Source organism: Sus scrofa, chromosome 14 (genome assembly GCF_054392235.1).
Source record: "Sus scrofa isolate SSC_HxYL_T2T_F1_AM1 chromosome 14, Sscrofa_HxYL_maternal_Yorkshire_Landrace_v2.0, whole genome shotgun sequence".
In the NCBI taxonomy this organism is placed as follows: domain Eukaryota; kingdom Metazoa; phylum Chordata; class Mammalia; order Artiodactyla; family Suidae; genus Sus; species Sus scrofa.
Genome location: NC_139396.1, coordinates 82,564,535 through 82,582,545, shown reverse-complemented (window position 1 = coordinate 82,582,545; position 18,011 = coordinate 82,564,535). Strand labels below are relative to the sequence as shown.

Here is an 18,011-nt window from a genome sequence, read left to right as displayed (position 1 = left end):
CAGCCTAGAGAGGGGCAGACAACATCCTAAGAAATGATGTGCGGTAAATGTTGGGAGCCCCCAAAGTAGGGGGTGTGTGAGGGGAGGGGGGAAGGATACCTACTTTATATCTGAAAAGGAAGGCCTCACAGATAAGGTGCCATATGTGCAGCATGTGAGGGCTGTGAGGGTAGAAGCCACATAGTCACCTGAGACAAGAGCATTCCAGGCAGAGGAAGGAGCACGGGCAAATGCCCTGAGGCCAAAGCCTGCTTGGTGTGTTCAAGACTCAAGAAAGCCCATGTGATCAGAGTCAAGAGACCAGCACCAGAGGAGGGGCAGACCAGGGAAGTCTCAGAGGCCTCATAAGAGACGGGACGAAGGGCTCTAAGCAGAAAGGGGCAGGGAGGCCAGTTAGGGGCAGCACACCAGGGAGGTGGGCAGGTGTGGGAGGGGGGCACAGTCTTGCAGGCGGTTTTGAAGGTGGAGCCAGGAGGACTTGCTGATGGTTAAAACACAGGCATGAGTGACGGAGGAGGACCCCAAGGTTTTGCCCTGAACAAACTGCTATCTACTTAGACAGGAAAGCCTGCAGAGGGCAAAGGTTTATTGAGAACTTAGGATGCTTGGGTTTTATTTTGTCAGTATTAAGAAGCGAAATAGGCATTCAAGTGGAGATGCCAAGTGAGCAATAGTACGCAGAGGCCCAGGCAAGGGCTTTTTATGAGATATTTAAAGCCCTGTGACTAGATAACATCAAGTAACGAGGAAGTGAATGAGGATCAGAAGTCCACAGCCTGCAAGGAAGCAGCACTCCTGAGCTGGGGAGCAGAGTGGGGTGGCACTGGGGCCCTGGGCAGCGGGGAGCAGGCAGAGGCGTGCAGAGTGGGCTCTCTTCAAGCCTTCACCTACTGACCTGGCAGTCCTGCAAGGAAGCTACCTAGGGCCAGGTGAAGTGTCACCTGTGAAGACTGGAGGAAAGAACCCCCAGCACTCACTCAGGGCCCAGGAGAGCTCCCAGCCCCAGAATCTCAGCACGGCCTCATAAGCCAAGGATATGGGGCAAGTCAATGGAAGGGGTTGGCCTCAGCAATGGACGAAACTGCTGCTTTGGGCTCCCATAGAGGCTTGAAAATAGGACCTGAGCACATCAAACTCTTCCCAAGTAGCTTAACCATATCCCAGAATGAAGCTCATAAATATTTATATAAGTAAACAAGTAAAGTTCTTAATGTCTGGCACCCAATCAAACATTACCTGGCATTGAAAATATTACTTGTAACGAGGAAAAAGGCCAATCAATAGTAACTGTTTCAGAAATTACTCAGATGATAAAATTAGTAGAAAATGACCTTAAAACCATGATTTATTTATTTTTGGCAGCACCTGAGGCATGTGGAAGTTCCCAGGTCCAGGATCAAACCCGAGTCAGAGCAGTGACAACACCAAGCCAGAAAACTCCTAAAACCATTGTTAAAACATATTCCTCAGGTTCAAGACACTAGAGGTGAGGCTAAGGACAGAGCATGGACCACATACATACACTCAAAGTGAACATCTAGAGATGAATAATGTCTGACATGGAAAATATACAGATGGGACGGACAGCAGATGAGACACTGGAGGAAGGATGTGTGACTTTGAAGATGGGGCAACTGGAATTATCCAAAATGAAACAAGAAAAGAAAGACTGGCCAGAAATGAACAGAACAGCAGTTTGCTATAAACAAATTCTAGTGGCCCAACATTTATATGATGTGGTCATCAATGCAGAAGAGAGGGAGGGACAGGGAGATAACTCAAGAAATAATGACTGAAAGAACTAAAAATCTGATAAACACTATAAACTTGCAGACCAAAGAAGTTTAATGAAACTTGCCAAAGACTATGTCAAAAACCACATCAAGGCACATCAGAGTACATCATAATCAAACTGCTGCAAGCAATGATAAAGATAAAATCTTAGGAACAGGCAGAGATAAAAGATACAGGGCATACACAGGAATAAAGATGAGGTGAGCAGGAGACAATGTAAGAAACAACGTAAGCCCCAAAACATTGTAATAGGGGAAAAAACTGTTAAGTTGGAAATCTAATCTTAGCAAAAATATCACTCAGAAACAGAGGTAAAATACTTTTTTTAGACATATGGTAACTGGAAAAACTCATCACCAGCAGACGTGTGCTTCCAGATCTGCCAAGGGAAATCCTTCAGGCAAAAGGGAAATGACTGCACTTGGAGATCAGAATTCACACCAGAGGCTGAGGAGTCCTAGATATGGTAACCATGTGACTCAACATAAAACGCTTGGTCTTAGTAAACCCATGAAAGGGGAATTTGCTGGGAAATGTGGTAAAAACAGAGTGGAACATCAGGAAAGAAATTCTGACACGTGCTACAACATGGATGAACTCTGAGGACATGATGCTCCATGGAATAAGCCCATCACAGAAGGATAAGTGTGTGACTCCATTCACATGAGGACACAGAGCTGTCAAATTCGTAAAGACAAAAGATGGAAGAGAGGCTGTCAGGGGCTGGGGGTGAGAGGAATGGGAGTTAGTGCACAGTTACAGTTTTGCAAGATGAAAAGAGTTACGTGGATGGATGACAGTGATGGTTGCTCGATGTGAATACAGGTGACCTTCAAACAATGTGGGTTTGAACTACATGGGTCCACTTATACCTTGATTTTTTTCCCATAAATACATAGTTGACCCTCCATATTCACTGTGAGGCATCCTGGATCTACAAATGCCACCTGGTACTGAGTCTTCACCAGCACAAGCTGGGCAGGAGGTCTGAGTGAGAGATGAACTTCATTGTGCTAGTCACAAGCATGTGGGGACATCTTCGTTACTACAGCTAACTCAGCCCACCCTGACTAAACTTTCCCTAACACCACACATGTCCCATCAGAGAGGTCACTTTGTTGGCACTAGAAGGTAAACCAGTTCAGCAGCCTCTGAGGCCTCTTCCGCCTTGAAGACATGCGTTATATGTCACAGGTGTCATCATGGGTGTTTAACTAAGGTACCTTTTCAAGCCTCTACTGACCTGTGCCAAACTGGCACTTTCTCAAAGTAACACCTATATACTGCTGAGTCCCTCAACACTCAAACACAAATTGGCTCTTGTTCTTGGCCTCTAGTTACCAAGGAAAGTTACCATGACACAGACTGACCAAGGTCCTCCGCCAAGCCTGGCTCTTCCAAACATGCCACATCCCTTCGTTCCCAAAGTCACTGCTCCCTGGAATGTCAGAGTCATGCTGGATTCTCAACCCTAGGCCTTTCTAGGCTCCTCTGCAGGGAGCTAGGCCACTGTTCTAGGCCTGACGCTGTGCCTAGGAGTCTACCTGTCCACTGGTCCCTCCAGTGATGCCACTGTCCCCACCCATATGGTCCTCTGCCAGTCCTGGGGAACAGGACTCCTTGTGAGGCTGGCAGCCCCTGAGGATCCTAATTTATCACTAAATGGGAGGCACTGCCCAGGAACAAAAAGGAAAGTACCAGGTGTTTTTAGGTGCCACTGACCTGAGGAGGTGTGGGCAGGACCTATTTTGGAAGAAATCCTTCTCCTTTCATTTCCCTTAGATGAATCTCCAATGCACCTAGGCTTTTAGAAACTTCTCCTGAAGAGAAAAGAGAAAATAATTGGAGAAAACACAAATTAATTTTGCAATAAGTTTTCCTTCTACATAATCAACAGTACCTCAGAACCAAAGCTGTCTCTAAGAATATCTAGGAGAAATGTATCATCTCTCAAAGATTCAAAGTTACTGAGATGCAAATCAACTTTCACATTATTATTCAAGGAAGTTTGTCTCCTTCAAACCTCAGTTCTTGAGTACTTCCCTTTCTAACTTGTGATATTTGGCTTTATATTTGCAAACTAACACAAAAATGGCTTCTTTGGGTGGTTTTCGCAAAACAAATAGTTTTTCCCAAAGGCCTAAGTATTCGTTTTCTACAGAAAGGAAAACTGCTCTCAGCTTTGAAATCGTTGCTTAATTTTTATTTCTATCACCCTGCTCAGGTTTCGCACATCACATGGTCCAGTTTCAGTCAATAATCTAGTGGTTCCTTTCTTATTATCCACAGAAGTTCCCAACAGGAAGAAAACTTCAATGTAAAGAATGGGATCACCATCTTTCCTCTGACATAGTTCTAATCAGTGTCTGTCTGATACACTCAGGAATGAAAATCAAACCTGACCTGTGGAAAAGCCAAATAAGAAAGCAACAGTGTCCAAGCCACCGCACAAGGGACACATGCAGAATAATTCTAGGGTATTACGGTCCTCCCCATGTTTCAGCAGGTGGCCTTCTCTGCGATTTAGAAGCAAGGATATCTATTTCTATTAGAATCAGTGATGCAGAGCCAGAGAGTCATTGGGGAGGAGGCGAAAGGGCTCAGGGAATGGAAGGCCTGATGCCAATTTAGAGGACAGAGCCAAATGGACTGGAAAAAAATGTATTTCCTGGTACTCCCCCCACAGCCAAGCCACTTGGGAGCTTAGCCAGGGCGTGTTTTTAGGATTCTACTGGGTCTTTTGAATAAGCTTGGGTCTTCTTTTTCTTTTTTTGTCTCTTTAGGGCCACACCCATAGCATATGGAAATTCCTAGGCTGGGGTAAATCAGAGCTGTAGCTGCTGGCCTTCCACACCGCAGCAATGCAAGATCCCAGAGGCCTCCGAGACCTACACCACAGCCCAAAGCAACTCCCAATCTTTAACCCACTGAACAAGGCCAGGGATTGAACCCACGTCCTCATGGATACTAGTCGGATTCATTACTGGTCAGCCACAACGGGAACTCCTGAATAGGATTGGGTCTTATGAGATGCCATGTGGCTCTGATCATGCTCCAATGGAGCAAAATCCCAACCAAAGTCCTCTTCCCAGTCAACTTTTTGGTTTATGGCTACTTTTCCCACAGAAAGGGATTCTGAATTCAGCTGTGCTCCTTAAATCAAAATGTTCAACCAGCGACTCCTACCCTTAGACAAACACCCGCCAAGAGGGGCTTCCGGTCCAGGGGCCTCAGTCCCCTGAATGCCGAGCAGTGGGGCCAATATCTAGTCCTCTGGGGCTTCCTCAGAGCCCGCACATCTGAGCTTCTGACGGTCCCGCCGACAGCAGCTCGGCCCCCCAAGAGCGCCTGGCAGGTTCTGAGCGGAGCTCAGCTCCCCCGCGGTAAGCCCGCCTCCCCGCACCTAGGGTTGGCCTCCAGTCGGACTCCTGGGGTTGCGGACTCCTGGGGTTGCGGACTCCTGGTTACACATTCACCACGTCCCCGACAGGTCACTACCGCTTAGAGGAAGTCTCTATCTGGCAGAGCACGCCAGGTAACCACGAAGAAGTCTCTACTGAGGTGGCGGCCAACCTGGCAAGACTGTCTTTCTCCCCAGGGCAGGTAATGGCTTTCTCTGCCCGCTGGGACCCTACAGTCCCAGTCCCAATCACCGGGGCCGGCTGACCGCCTGCCCCGGCACGCCCTTCCCAGCTCCTGCGCGCCCCTGCGACCTGGACTGGGCCGGCCACGCCCCTCCGCGCGTCCGGTCTCTGCGCGCACACGCCCCGCCCCGCCCGCGCCCGTTACCACCCACGCCCGCACCGGCCCCAGCTTCTCTGCGCCCCTAGGCCCGCCCCGGCCTCCCCGCGCGCACGCGCGACCACGGGCTGGGGGCCGGGCCCCGCGCCCCCTCTCCTCCTCCTCCTCCTCCTCCCCCGCGTCCAGGCCGGCGGGGGAGCTGGGGCCGTGCGCCTGCGCGGAGCCGGCAGTCCGGCAGGGCCGCATCCGCGGGGTGGCCGGCAGTTGCCGTGGGGACCGCGGGCCCCTCCCTCCTCCAGTGCCCTGCCCTTCGCCGTCCCCCACCGAGGCGCGGCGGGCGACCCCGGCCTCCCTGGCCCCGGCCCCGCCAGAGCTGCAGCCGGTGACCCGGCGAGAGGCGGTGCCGCTCCCAAGATGTCGCAGACGGCCATGTCCGAGACCTACGGTAAGGGGCGGGGGGCGGCGGGGCGGCAGGGCGGAGGCCGCGGGGATGCGGATCCGAGTGTCGGGGGCGTGGGTCGGGCGGTGGGTCGCGCATCTACGTGATCTGTTTCTCCGAGTGTCCTTTTGCTTCTCCTCCGCGTTCACGCCGGTAGGGTTTTCCTTTTTTACTCAACATCAACAGCTTAGGGTTTGGGAAGCCAGTTCGAGATTCGGTTTCATATGCGGTATTGTTCCCAGCTAGAGTTGTGAAGGACTTAGGGCGACGCCTTCAATTGAGTGTGTTCCTTCCTCAACTATTGCAGTCTGACCATTCCTGTCTTGGAATTCCTTTCTTTGCAGTGGGATTACAAGAAGGGCTTGTCGATAGGCGACTTCATCCATTTCTTCCTCTTGGGACCTTTCAGGTTGCGTTATGGCTACTTACAAACACCTCTGAAGCAGAGCCCTGTCTGCTTAATCTTTGCTTCCTCGGTAGCACCCAAACCTGGAGGCGCCCAACAGAGGTTTTTTGAGTGAAAGAAAGCCTTTCCAATTCATCGATTATGTTTTGTTTTTGTTTTAATCCTATGTGGTAAAAATAAACAAGGTAGTATACCCCTGCTCTGTGTCAGGGCTGCAGAGGTGTTTGCTAGTCTGGGATCTCTCTTTCAGAAGCATGCATTCTCAGGTAAAGACTGATTTGGGTTTTACAGTCCCTGGAGATGCACAAGTTCAGTTACCTCTAGTCAGATCAGTCCTGTTGCCTCCATTTGTCCTGGCCTACTGCTCCTTCCCATCAACAGATAGATGTGGACTGGTTTTATGGCGTGGTGCCTCAGCACTGCAGAACTCACCACAGGCACTTCTCTGGTCTCAGGGAACTCACAGCCCAGTAGGGGGTACAGTGTTAATCTGGTTGTGACACTAAAGATGGGTTAAGAACCCAGGTGGGAGTTCTGAAGGAATGTGGTCTCTAAAGCTATGTGAGAAAGAAACCTGACCTGACCAGCACGGCCAGGACAGCCTTAACCTGTCCCCACAGGCCCAGCCCCCAAGGGCTGCAGAGTCCCTGTAAAAGGAGTGCATCTGGGGCTGGCCTTGTTCTCAGTAACACTGAGAGCAGGAATCTGTTCCTGGAAGGCTTAGGAAGTCCCACTGAGCATCCCTGGTTTGTAGGATCAGTATTGTCAGAGTCTGATGCTACCACACTTCACATGCACAAGGTCTGCCTCTCTCTGTAGAGAGCCACAGTCAGATTCCATAAAGGACATCACTTCTCCAGCAAGTGTTGAAATTTTGGTTATGTTTTTTCTTTTTTTGTTTTTTTGTTTTTTTTTTTTTTGGCTGCACCTGAGATATGTGGAAGATCTCAGGCCAGGGATTGAATCTATGCCACAACAGCGGCTTGAGCCACTGTGGTGACGCCAGATCCTTAACATTGCCACAAGGAAGTTGCCACCAGGAAACTCCTAGTTTTTGCTTTATTTTCAAGTGCTCCTTACCCCACACTTTTTTTTCTGTAAGCTGGATAAAAAAGCGTAAGGGAGGGTTAGAAAGTTCAGGAAACCAAATGGAGGAGTTCCCATGTGGGTCAGTGGGTTAAGGATCTGGCATTGTCACTGCAGCTGTCCAAGTCCCTACTGTGGCTCTGGTTTGATCCCTGGTCTGGGACCTTCCTCATGCCACAAGAGGGGAAAAAAAAAAAAACTTGCCAAGTAGGGTGATGAGTTAGTGAGAAGGACTGGAAGTCAGAGCTTTTATGTTTCATTTATCTTCTCTGAAATGACACCCTTGAAAAAATATGGCATCTCCACTTCAGCCAGAGTTCATTGAGTGTCGCAAAATAACTGACCAAATTCTGTCCATAAGGCTTTGAACTTTAGTGCTCTTATTTCATAATACCTTCCAAATACATTTACTTTTCACTAACTAAATTTAATCCTTTCCTCCATCAGAGGAAATTAGATGAAGCTAACAGAGAATTAGTTTTGGAAAGCGCAAGTATGGCACTTGAAAGTACCAACCCAAAGTAAAAGTCACCCCAAACCAAGTCCTAAGCTGTCACCTTCACTTATCATTGGTAGATTTGCACAGCATTGTTTCCCCAAAGTAAGTCAGGTTCCCTGCTTCCGGACGTTTGCCTGTAGCTGGGAAAGGAATGTTTGCCTAATCTTTAAACTCCTTTGTACTCTGTGCTCGTTTTCTCTCTTCTGGAAAAGGAGTCTTTGTAGCTCGACAGGGATATGATGAAAAATAAAGAACCAGTGCTTGCTGGTATACTGTTAATGAGCTCTATCTACCTGCTTTTCAGCACATGAAAGCAGTATTTCAGCTTTGTTGGCTGTAGTGTTCAACATTTTGCTGCTTTGAAAGCACCAACCATGGGCATACTTTACATTATGTAATACTTTATATAATATTGTAATACAAAATCGAAACCTCGAACACATAGATTTCTGATTGAAATCCTCAATCTGAATATGCCTAAACTGAAACAGTGTTTCCCAAATATTGTTAGATTCGCAACATTCTTAAAGTTGGTATGGCTTGGGGCATCCCAGGGAACTCCAAATTGGCTGATCACAAATTGGCCTTAAGTAATTTCTGGTACCAAGATTTGTGAGACAGTTGTGATGTTCAAGAAGGCACTAAAAAGTGTAAGTGGTGTGGAAGATGCTAGAAAAAAAAAAAATTCAAGGGCCGAGGCAGTTTGAGAGTGAGGAAAAAAATCTAAGACCAATCTCCATACACATTGGAGTTTATGAGTTCTACGGTGACAATAGTTTATGAAGCAAGAACACAAATTGTTAGTCTTATACTAGTTTTGACACAGTATACTCTTAATATGTTTATTTTGTGCTTTATTTTTAAGTATTATAGCATTTGCCACATAATTTTGAGAATTATGGACATATCAGGACATATCATGATAGGCTGCTGTGAGTTGACTTGTGTCCCCAAAGGTGTGCTCAGGTCCTAATCCCAGGTAACCTGTGAATGTGACCTTCTTTGGAAATAGGGTCTTTCCAGCTGTAATCAGGGTAAAGCGAGGTCCTGTTGGGCTAGGGTGGGCCCTCATTCATTGACAGGTATCCTTACCTGTCCCTTGAGAGGAACTTGGACATAGAAACAAGCAGGGAGAGTGTGATGTGCAGACAGGCTGAGATTGAAGGGATTTAAGTACAAGCCAGGATGCCTGGCAGCCACCAGACGCTAGGAAGCGGCAAGGAGGCATCCTTCCCTGAGGTCTTTAGAGAGAGCCTGGCCCCACTAACACTTTGACTTTGGACTTATAGCCGAGAACTACAAGACATCTGGTTTGTGATATTTCATTACAGTAGCTTCAGGAAACTAATACATAGGCTTTGGAAGTCAAAATAGGATTCCAGGAGAGATGTAAGTCATGGTGGAGTGAGGAGTGAGGCGGAGTGAGCAGGATATTCTAGGCAAAGGAAATAACATCTTCAGAGTCACCTGGCTCCAATGAAGTATAAAAAGCTTGCTTGTTAGGGAAATCACCTAAGTTGCCGTTCCTTTATTTCTTTAGATGGGGCAGGTCAAAAATGTCATCAAAGGAAGCAGAGCATAAAAATTAGAATAAAGGGTATTTTCTAAAATGAGTTTTTATCGTTTTAAATGTTTTTGTCCTTTGCCCATCATTGAAAATTGGTGAAGAAGGACCCAATCCTGGGGGCCACTTTAGCAGTGGTTCCCAGCTGCCTGTGCCCGAGTCCTCTGGTGTGTTCAGATTCTGGTTCTTCATATTCAGTTTGCACCCTCCCAGCCCCCAGGTGCCCACCATGTCAGCGCACCGTGCTGTACAGTAAGTACCTTAGAAAACACTGCTCCTTGGAAAATCACAAGCTTCTGATCATTTTTCATGGTCATTTGAACTATAAAGCATTCCAGTCCTTGCTTGTCACTGCCTTTCTCTGAAGTCTCTTAAATATTTCTAGCACATCAATCCCTCAAGCTAAATAACTTCTTTTCAACTCTCTACCTAACTGCCCATTTGGATGGCCTCAGGGTATCCTAACCCTGCCCCAAACCCAACTAATTACCCAGCGCTATTCCCCAGTCTTCTGTTTTCCCCAGGTACCCATTTGCCTAAGAGATGATCTTTGCTCTGGATATTTTTTTGGAATGAGAAGAAAGCTGACATTTCTTTGATTTTTTTTTCTCATAAAGCATCCACTAGAGATTGGTCAGACTGATGTGATAGGTTTTTTTTCCCCTCATTCTTGTGAACTCCATTAGAATACTGGCCAGTGAAAATAGTTTGAGGGAAAATCTTTGATTCCTCCGTGTTCTGTAACGCTCTTGTCTTTGGACGTCACTGCTTTCCCTGCCAATCTCATGATGATGATGGACTGAGTTCTGTGTGTTTGAAGAATACTTTTGCTTCTCTGTAGCTGTGAATATGAGTCAAAAGCTAAAATAATGTGCAGGGTACTACCATTTAAAAGATGGAGAAAGTGAGGCAGATGTAAAGGATAGCATGTCACAATATGACACGTCGGTCAAATTAACACTGTCCACAGATTATCCTCCTTTGTAATCCCCACTAAGCTTTCTAAATAAAAATAAGTTTACATTGGGAGAGATTTGACCAACAAATAAATCCCTGCTAATGATGGATGTGACCTGGAGGAATCACGCTTCGTCACTCTGCCACAGTCACCTGTAGCACTGTGCTGCTCAGAATGGTTACTGCTTATGTGACAACACTCAGTGACCTTAGTCTTTGATTTCTTCCTGTTTCTCTTATGTGCCGTGTTTTTGGCATTTAAGAAGTCTTTAAAAACCGCTAATTATACTTAGATATGGGTGGAAAGACACTTCATAAAGCACTAATACATTATGAATGAGAGGATGTATCTTGGAGCTTTGTCATTTCTCAGGTATGAATTTTTAATCTTCCAGAAAAGAGACTAGGAACTTATAAACACAGCATCTCTCACTCCTTTGTTATAATCAAAAGTACTGTTATGTGTGGTGTGTTCGCATAGTTCAGTAGCTTCTCTGGTTCACATGCTTACATGGGTTATGACAGGGGTCCTCACGAAATAAACACCCATCTCTGCTGCCCGTGGGGCCTGGCAGATCAGTCAGCTCTTGGCTGTGACAAAGCACATCTTTTTCAAGACTAGACCATAAGCTCCTTGGGAGCAGGGGACGGCTTATGTGACTTTCTGTCCCCACTGCTATGACCAGCTCCTACAAGGAATATAGAGTGAGCCTGTGCCTAGAGTCCACTTAGGAGGTTGTGTATCTTCGTCTCAGTTATAGAATACAAAACAAAAGGCCAGGATGAATAGAAACCCCCTTGGAAGATGTGGTGTAATTCTCTTCTTTACAGTAGAAGTCTGACAGTTTTTTACATTGTGTCTGACAGTTTTTTACATTGTGTGCAACTATAATTAAAACCTATCCACAGACTGCGTTGTCTGAACTAAAGATACATGGGCATCCTTTACGAAAACGGACTTCCCTCCCTGAAGTTAGCCCCCAGTGCAGTGGGGCCAAGGACTGCAGAGGTGCCTCTGCTTTGCTTCTGGGGCAGCAGCACTGGACCACTGCCCCTAGACTGTGACTTTGCACCTGCAGAGAGAACATGATGGTCAGGTGATAGCTGGTCAGCCTGGAGGTGCGAGAGCCCAGAGGCAGACCCCCAGCACCCTTCCCTGTGGCCTGGATCACCCAGGCAGACACCTGGTGACCCAAGCCTGTGCTCACTCAGCACTCAAATGCCCAGCAGTGGGTGGTTATTAAATCAGTATTCGTTGAGTGACCTCCCTTAGCTCTAAATTTGTGTTTACTTAACCACCTTCTGATTATAAATTGACTCTGTGACCAAAAATACATTTTAAAAAAATTACCCTTAAAAGAAAATTTCTGTTTGATAGATCATTAGCTCTTTGGTCATTTTATCAGGTGGAAGGTTTCCAGCTGCAAGTTGCAGAAAACCTGGCTCAGAATGCCATAGGTAATACAAAAATGTGTTTTTGCCACTAGCTATAGATGAGGTTTCGGGGCTGATTCACTCAGAAGCTCAGCTGTGTCAGCAAGGACATAGAGCCTTACCATCTCTCTGCTCTGCAGAGTTGTCCTCACCTTCATCCCCTCAGAGCCATAAAGCGACAGCTCTTCATGGTCTGGGAACCCTTCCTTGTTTTCACCCTTGGAAAAAAGGGTGCTTTCCTGTGTTTATGAAACAGAACCCTTCCTCCCTGTCTGACTGGGTTGCATTAGGTCAAGTGCCTGCCCTGGACCAGTTACAGGCCAGGGCATTGCCCTGCACTGACTAATTAAGCCTGTGTTTCTAATCCAGCCTCAAGCAGGGAGGAGGTGGCTGGGAGCCGGCCATCACTGGTTTATAAGGACCAAGGCCAGTCCTGAAACTCTGGGGTCACGTAGCAGCACTGTGGGCAGAGCGTGGCCTCCACCTTGGGCCCAGAATGGGATCCCTGCTCTTCTTAGGAAAAGCAGAACTGTTGTTTGGCAGACCCAGTATACTTGCATTTGATCTTAGTTCTTACTGTCTTTGTGAACCTGCTAAAAATATTTGGTGTTTTGAAGACTAACGCTCACCTTCAGAACTCACCTTTGACAGTGATAATACTCGGGTGCGGGGGGGGAATAGAAGTTGGGTATTTGGTGTCCATTGCTATCTCCCCACTTTTCATGTATTTAAACTTTGAATAATCTTGTCATAAATGCATACATAAGCTAGGATACTAGTCACATACCCTTATAAACATGAAGTTCTTATTTTAAATTATATTTTTAATATTAAAATCCATAGAGACCTTCATAGTCCAGACACTGATAAAACTGTGTTGGTAAAACCTAAAGTATATTTGGTTATTACATAAATGAGTTCCTTGAAATGTTCACAACTATGCAAGCATTATGAGTTCAAAATGACTCCCTGCATTTCTTCTGGTATGCATTGTTTAGTAATAAAGTTAATTTTCCCTAGTTACATTGTCCCAAGAACAGTGTTTTTTCTAGCTGTCACATGACTAAAGAAGCTTTCACGTCATCATCCTTCTGCTGTTGACCTATTATTCTGTTTCTGTCGTACCAGGAAATCTTTTCTTATTGAGAAACCATTGGTATGCCAGCCTCAATTATAATTCTAATATCTAGGTGAAGGGTGAAGCTAGAATAATCTACCCGGAGTACTTTATATGCAGTACTTTATATGGAGTACTTTATATGCCTGCTCCTCACCATGACAGGGTAAGATAAACACTGGGACCCACCTCTGGTGAGGAAACGTCGGAGAAACCAGGCGTCTTCCCACAGTTCCAGAGCTGGGATCGTGGAGCTGGCATTGGTGCTGATGTGTCTCGCCTCACACTCGCACAGGTGGTCAGGTTCTTACTCTTCCTTTCGCAAATAGAAATCCATCTCCTCTGTAAAGCTCCGATCAGTGATGACTCAGGTTAAACATTCCCCCCTGGACCTCATTGCCCTCGTGCATGTTCTGGACAAACATTGAATGTTTGACAGGAGTCAAGATCTGTCTCTAACTCAAGCCAGAACTGGGAGGTGGGCGCTGAAGCTTGTACCTTCTTAACTAATGCCAAAGACCTTTTGCATTCACAAGGAGTGCTTCCGTAGATCGGTGTGATCTCTGATATTGTAAAACCTATTGTGCTATTCAGGGCTTGCTCCAAAGTTGTGATTCAGAGAGACATGTTTTTTGTGTGTATCCTCAAATAAAAAATTAACCGTTCAACTATTTTTATTATACTAGTGTTCTCTGAAACATTTTGACAAACAACTTGCCTTTATTTCTTTATAGAATTTTATCCTCTCATATACTTCAATCAGATTTAACATTGTACTCTTTAAAGTATCCCAAACATGTTTCCTGGTTAAGGTTAATCGTTTTTTATTAGGTCTCTTAATTTCTGCCTGCTTCACCCGCTGCTGACTTCCTTTTCTGGGCAGTTTTCCACTTTGGGAGAATTATTTATTTATTTTATTACATTATTACATCAAGTAGAAAGCAACTAAGAACTTGTTTTGATGCTGGGTGGTTGGCCAGGCTCACTCATCTGGTGACCAGCTTGCATCCACACCTCAGGCTGACAGTGGGTCTGACCCAAGTGAGCACATCAGCACAATCAAAGATCCTGTCCGGGACCTTGACCATGAGCCGCCCTCAGAGGGTCTCTCTGTGTCCCCAGATGTCACAGCTCTTGTCTCCTTACATTTAGCTCAGGCTCAGGCCAACCACCATCCTGGGCAGAGTGCCAGGCTGCCTTCATGTCTGTCCCACCTTCTGTCTTTTTTATTTTACCTGCTTTCCATGGGCCACTGCTTTTCTGCCACCTAGGACCCCCTACCCTCTACCCCCGCCTTACCAGTAAACCAAAACTTTTTTTCGCTTTGAAGTACATGTCATCTGAGGTCCTGTGTTCCACTGGCTCCTCCTTGATGCTGTGTCCTTGAGGCTATTCCTTATTCTAGGAGGTCACCTGGCTGTGGCTCTGCTCTCCACCCCAGCTCCCCACTGACCTTGAGTAACCCAAGCCTCTCAGCTTCTCAGCGTCCTTGCTGGTCCCCTTCTCTTCTGCCCCCACCTAGAGGCTCTCACTTCCCTGGCTGCTCACTGGATATGGTCCATGCCCTGTTCTGGTCACCCCACCTCGTCTTCCTATAAGAGCTCCTCCATGCCCCCCCTTTCTGGTAACAAGCTGTTCCCTCTCCAAATGTGACCCCCCCCATCTTTCCTTTGCCTCCTCCTTCTCCAGCTGCACAAGCTTTGCGACCCCCGAGCCTGGCCTCCCAACATCTGCCTTGCCTGCTGCCATGCAGCTCTTTTCGGGTAGAGATCACTGCAAATGTGTGGTCTCTGCTTCTGGCTGGGTGCTCAATGATGCCAGCCAGCATCCTTTCTCCTATCCCAGCCACTTTGCTTTTTCTCACCCTACTCTCACCTCCAGAAGGTGACAGAAGAAGTTGCTGTGCTAAGGAAACCCTTTCTCCTCTGCTTACCCTTCACCCTTTTCCAGTTGTCACAAAGGAGGTCCCTCTCCATTGCTAAGACTCAGCCCTGCCTTTGACTTTGGTCCTCAGCTGTCATGTCTCAGGGACACATGTCACCAACTGTCCCTTTCTCTTTCTACTGGTGACTTCCTGTCTGCTGGTCGTCATGTCCCCACCACCCCCACTTCTTACCCTGTCTCTTCTTTTCACCACAGCCAAGCCACTGGCAAGAGCTGTCAGTGCTTTTATCTGTTGCCTCTCACTTCCTCAGTTCTTGGCTGCCTGCCTTTGTCCCACCACAAGTGGGGCTCTGTTCCGGGTTGCTGAAGGTCAGACCCGGGCACTCTCTGCGGACCATACCGAGCTCCCCTTCCCAGACAGCCCTCAAAGGATCTGCCGCCCCAGCTTTCCTCCATGGCTCAGGACATGTGAGGTTCAGTCTCTGAATTTGCGTCCTGTATTTTGCTACAACATGGACACGTACTCAGGACCTTCAGGATTTCTTATCTCAGTCGTTGATACCCCAGACCAGTTAGTCTCTAAGCCAGAAACCAAGGGACCCTTCTCAGATGACCCACTATCCCAGTGCCTGTTCTGTGAACTACATGGAATGGATCCCACAGCTATCTGTCATCCACCTTTGCTTCCCTTCTGACCTTTGGAAATCTTAAAAGCAGACCTACTGCTTGTGGGAGACACTAGGACGGCAAAGGTCATTTGGTCTACCCATCCTGACAGTTTTCTTGATGGCTGAAGTGCATTGGTGACTCTCAGTGGTTGAGCATATGTGTCCTGCTCTTAAGAGTCCCTCAGGCCCAGTGCCCACTGTCGGGTTTGTCACTGTGCCTGCAACCACAGTCTTGCTTTAGCACATGCTACCAACCTGCTGTGGTTCAGGAAATTGAGGTTGCTTGAAATGAGTGTAAAAACAAGTCAGTAAGTTCCAAGTGAGGTTCTCACATTGAGTTAATCCTTTGGCTTTGTGTTAACTGTTCAGTGGAGGCCACTTTTTCCTGATCTGTATTTTGTTTTTGTCCCTGAATGGCTGACTTTTGCCCAAAACTCATTTAACATTTCTCATGCAAAATTAAAAATACATGAGTAGGATATATCCATTTTAGATTTTCTCTTTGGGGATATGGTCTTTCCCCCCTAAAGCTTAATTCGTGCTAAGGAAACCCTCATCAGGTGAATGTAATTATCATGAGTTGGATGCAAAACATTTCTTTGTAATTTTGAGCAAATTTACATCCACTATAATAAAACAACATCAAATCTAACTAAAGTAGACATAATTATTTAACTATCTCACACTTAGTTATCTTATACAACCTAACAGTGTATCTTATACATCCTCCTTAATTAACCTGTAATCTGGCCATTTACTTGCCCCTTTTTTGTAGCTGTAAAGCACTGTACACTTGACACATTAAAACACATACATGATCTGCAATGTGTGTGTCACTCAGCTTCAAGCAAGGAAAGAGAAAAAGAAAGAAAAAACACAGATTATAAAAACAAAATAAATCAGTGAAACCAGTGCACTTTCTACCAAACCCATGGACATAGGTGTGGTCCATGAGAGCCTCGCTGCGGCAAAGCCAGCAAACCCCTGAGGAGAGACGTCAGGTTTTGCAGATGATGGGGGCTTAGCTCCAGGGAGGGCTATGAAGTCCAGATCTCATCATCAACAGGAGGAATTAATAGAAACTCCTTGTAAGTTGGATTCTTGTCACTGACATGGAATGAGTCATTGCCCTCGTGGTGCTTGGTCTTATTTGTGTCAACCAAACACGTGCATCTCCAGACCACAAATAACAGGATGCACAGCCCGGCATTTCATCTGCTGCCCCTTCCTTCTGGGTACCATTTCCTCCTCAAAGCACATCCTTTGGTGATCCTTTCAGTTTAGGATGTGCATAGTAAACTTAGAGAGTCATCATCTGATAATAGCACCTTTCTTTTATTATAGATTCATATGTAGTTTTAAGAAAAAATAGAGATCTCATGTACCCTTTCCCCTGTTTCCCCAGTGGTAACATTGTAACACTGTCCTCAGACATCACAGCCAGAATATTGATGCTGCCAGGTCACCTCCATCACCACAAAGTTCTCTCCTATGTCCTTTTAATGGCGCATACTCTTCCTCCCTGGCCCCACCCCTCCTTAGCTCCTGGCAACTGCTCATCTGTTCATCATTTCTTTTTTTTTTTTTTTTTTTTTTTGTCTTTTTGCTATTTCTTGGGCCGCTCCTGCGGCACATGGAGGTTCCCAGGCTAGGGGTCGAATCGGAGCTGTAGCCACCGGCCTATACCAGAGCCACAGCAACGTGGGATCCAAGCCGCGTCTGCGACCTACACCACAGCTCACGGCAACGCTGGATCGTTAACCCACTGAGCAAGGGCAGGGACCGAACCCGCAACCTTATGGTTCCTAGTCGGATTCCTTAAGCACTGCGCCACGATGGGAACTCCTGTTCATCATTTCTGCAGTTTCCCTGTTTCAAGAGTGTTCTGTAAATGGAATCATGCAGGGTGTAATCTTGTAGGATTGACTTTTTCACACAGCATGATTCTCTGGAGATCTCTTCAGCTTATTGCATGTATCAACGGTTCACTCCTTTTTATTGCTGAGTAGCATTCTTTGGTACAAATTACCAATTTGTTTAACCAGTCACCTGTTGAAGAACATCTGAGTTGTTTCCAGTTTGGGGGCTATTACAAATAAAGCTACTACAGACATTCATGTGCAGGGTTTTGTGTGAACATAAGTCTCCATTTTTCTGGGATAAATGCCTAGGAGTTCAGTTGCTGAGTCATAAGATGGTTACATGTTTAGTTTTTTGTTTTTGTTTTTGTTTTGTTTTGTTTTTTTGAAAAACTGCCAAACTGTTTTCAGATTAGCTATACCATTTTATATCTCTACCAGCCATGTGTGAGTGATATAGTTTTCACTCGCCAGCATTCGATATTGTTACTACTTTATATTTTAGCCTTTCTGATAAGTGTGTAGTAATACCTTATGATGGCTTTAATTCACATTTCCCTAAT

General features: G+C 46.3%; 2 protein-coding genes and 1 long non-coding RNA gene across 6 annotated transcripts in view; 1 reads left to right on the top strand and 2 right to left on the bottom strand.

The window, feature by feature from the left end:
• LOC102163174 (uncharacterized) overlaps positions 1-6,360 on the bottom strand; it is a 75,637-nt gene extending 69,277 nt beyond the window's left edge. Inside the window, exons 1-3 of the mRNA XM_084997484.1 lie at positions 6,328-6,360; positions 5,198-6,138; positions 3,517-3,614 (exon numbers count right to left, since the gene is read on the bottom strand). Coding sequence (XP_084853610.1) covers positions 5,296-6,138; positions 6,328-6,360 — 876 coding nt within the window. The 3' untranslated portion in view covers positions 3,517-3,614; positions 5,198-5,295. The remainder of the gene's footprint in view (positions 1-3,516; positions 3,615-5,197; positions 6,139-6,327) is intronic.
• RAB4A (RAB4A, member RAS oncogene family) overlaps positions 5,764-18,011 on the top strand; it is a 47,081-nt gene continuing 34,833 nt past the window's right edge. For all 4 annotated transcript variants that reach the window (XM_013983240.3, XM_021074413.2, XM_084996931.1 and 1 more), the window contains exon 1: positions 5,764-5,980. Coding sequence is in view for 1 of the 4 variants with exons in the window: in XM_001925483.8 (XP_001925518.2) it covers positions 5,950-5,980 (31 nt within the window). In the remaining 3 variants the exon portion in view is untranslated. The remainder of the gene's footprint in view (positions 5,981-18,011) is intronic.
• On the bottom strand, positions 11,697-16,732 carry LOC146396817 (uncharacterized). Its single transcript, XR_014827932.1, has 2 exons — positions 16,274-16,732; positions 11,697-14,902 (listed from the first exon to the last, which is right to left on the bottom strand). It is a non-coding gene; the product is annotated as an uncharacterized LOC146396817 (long non-coding RNA).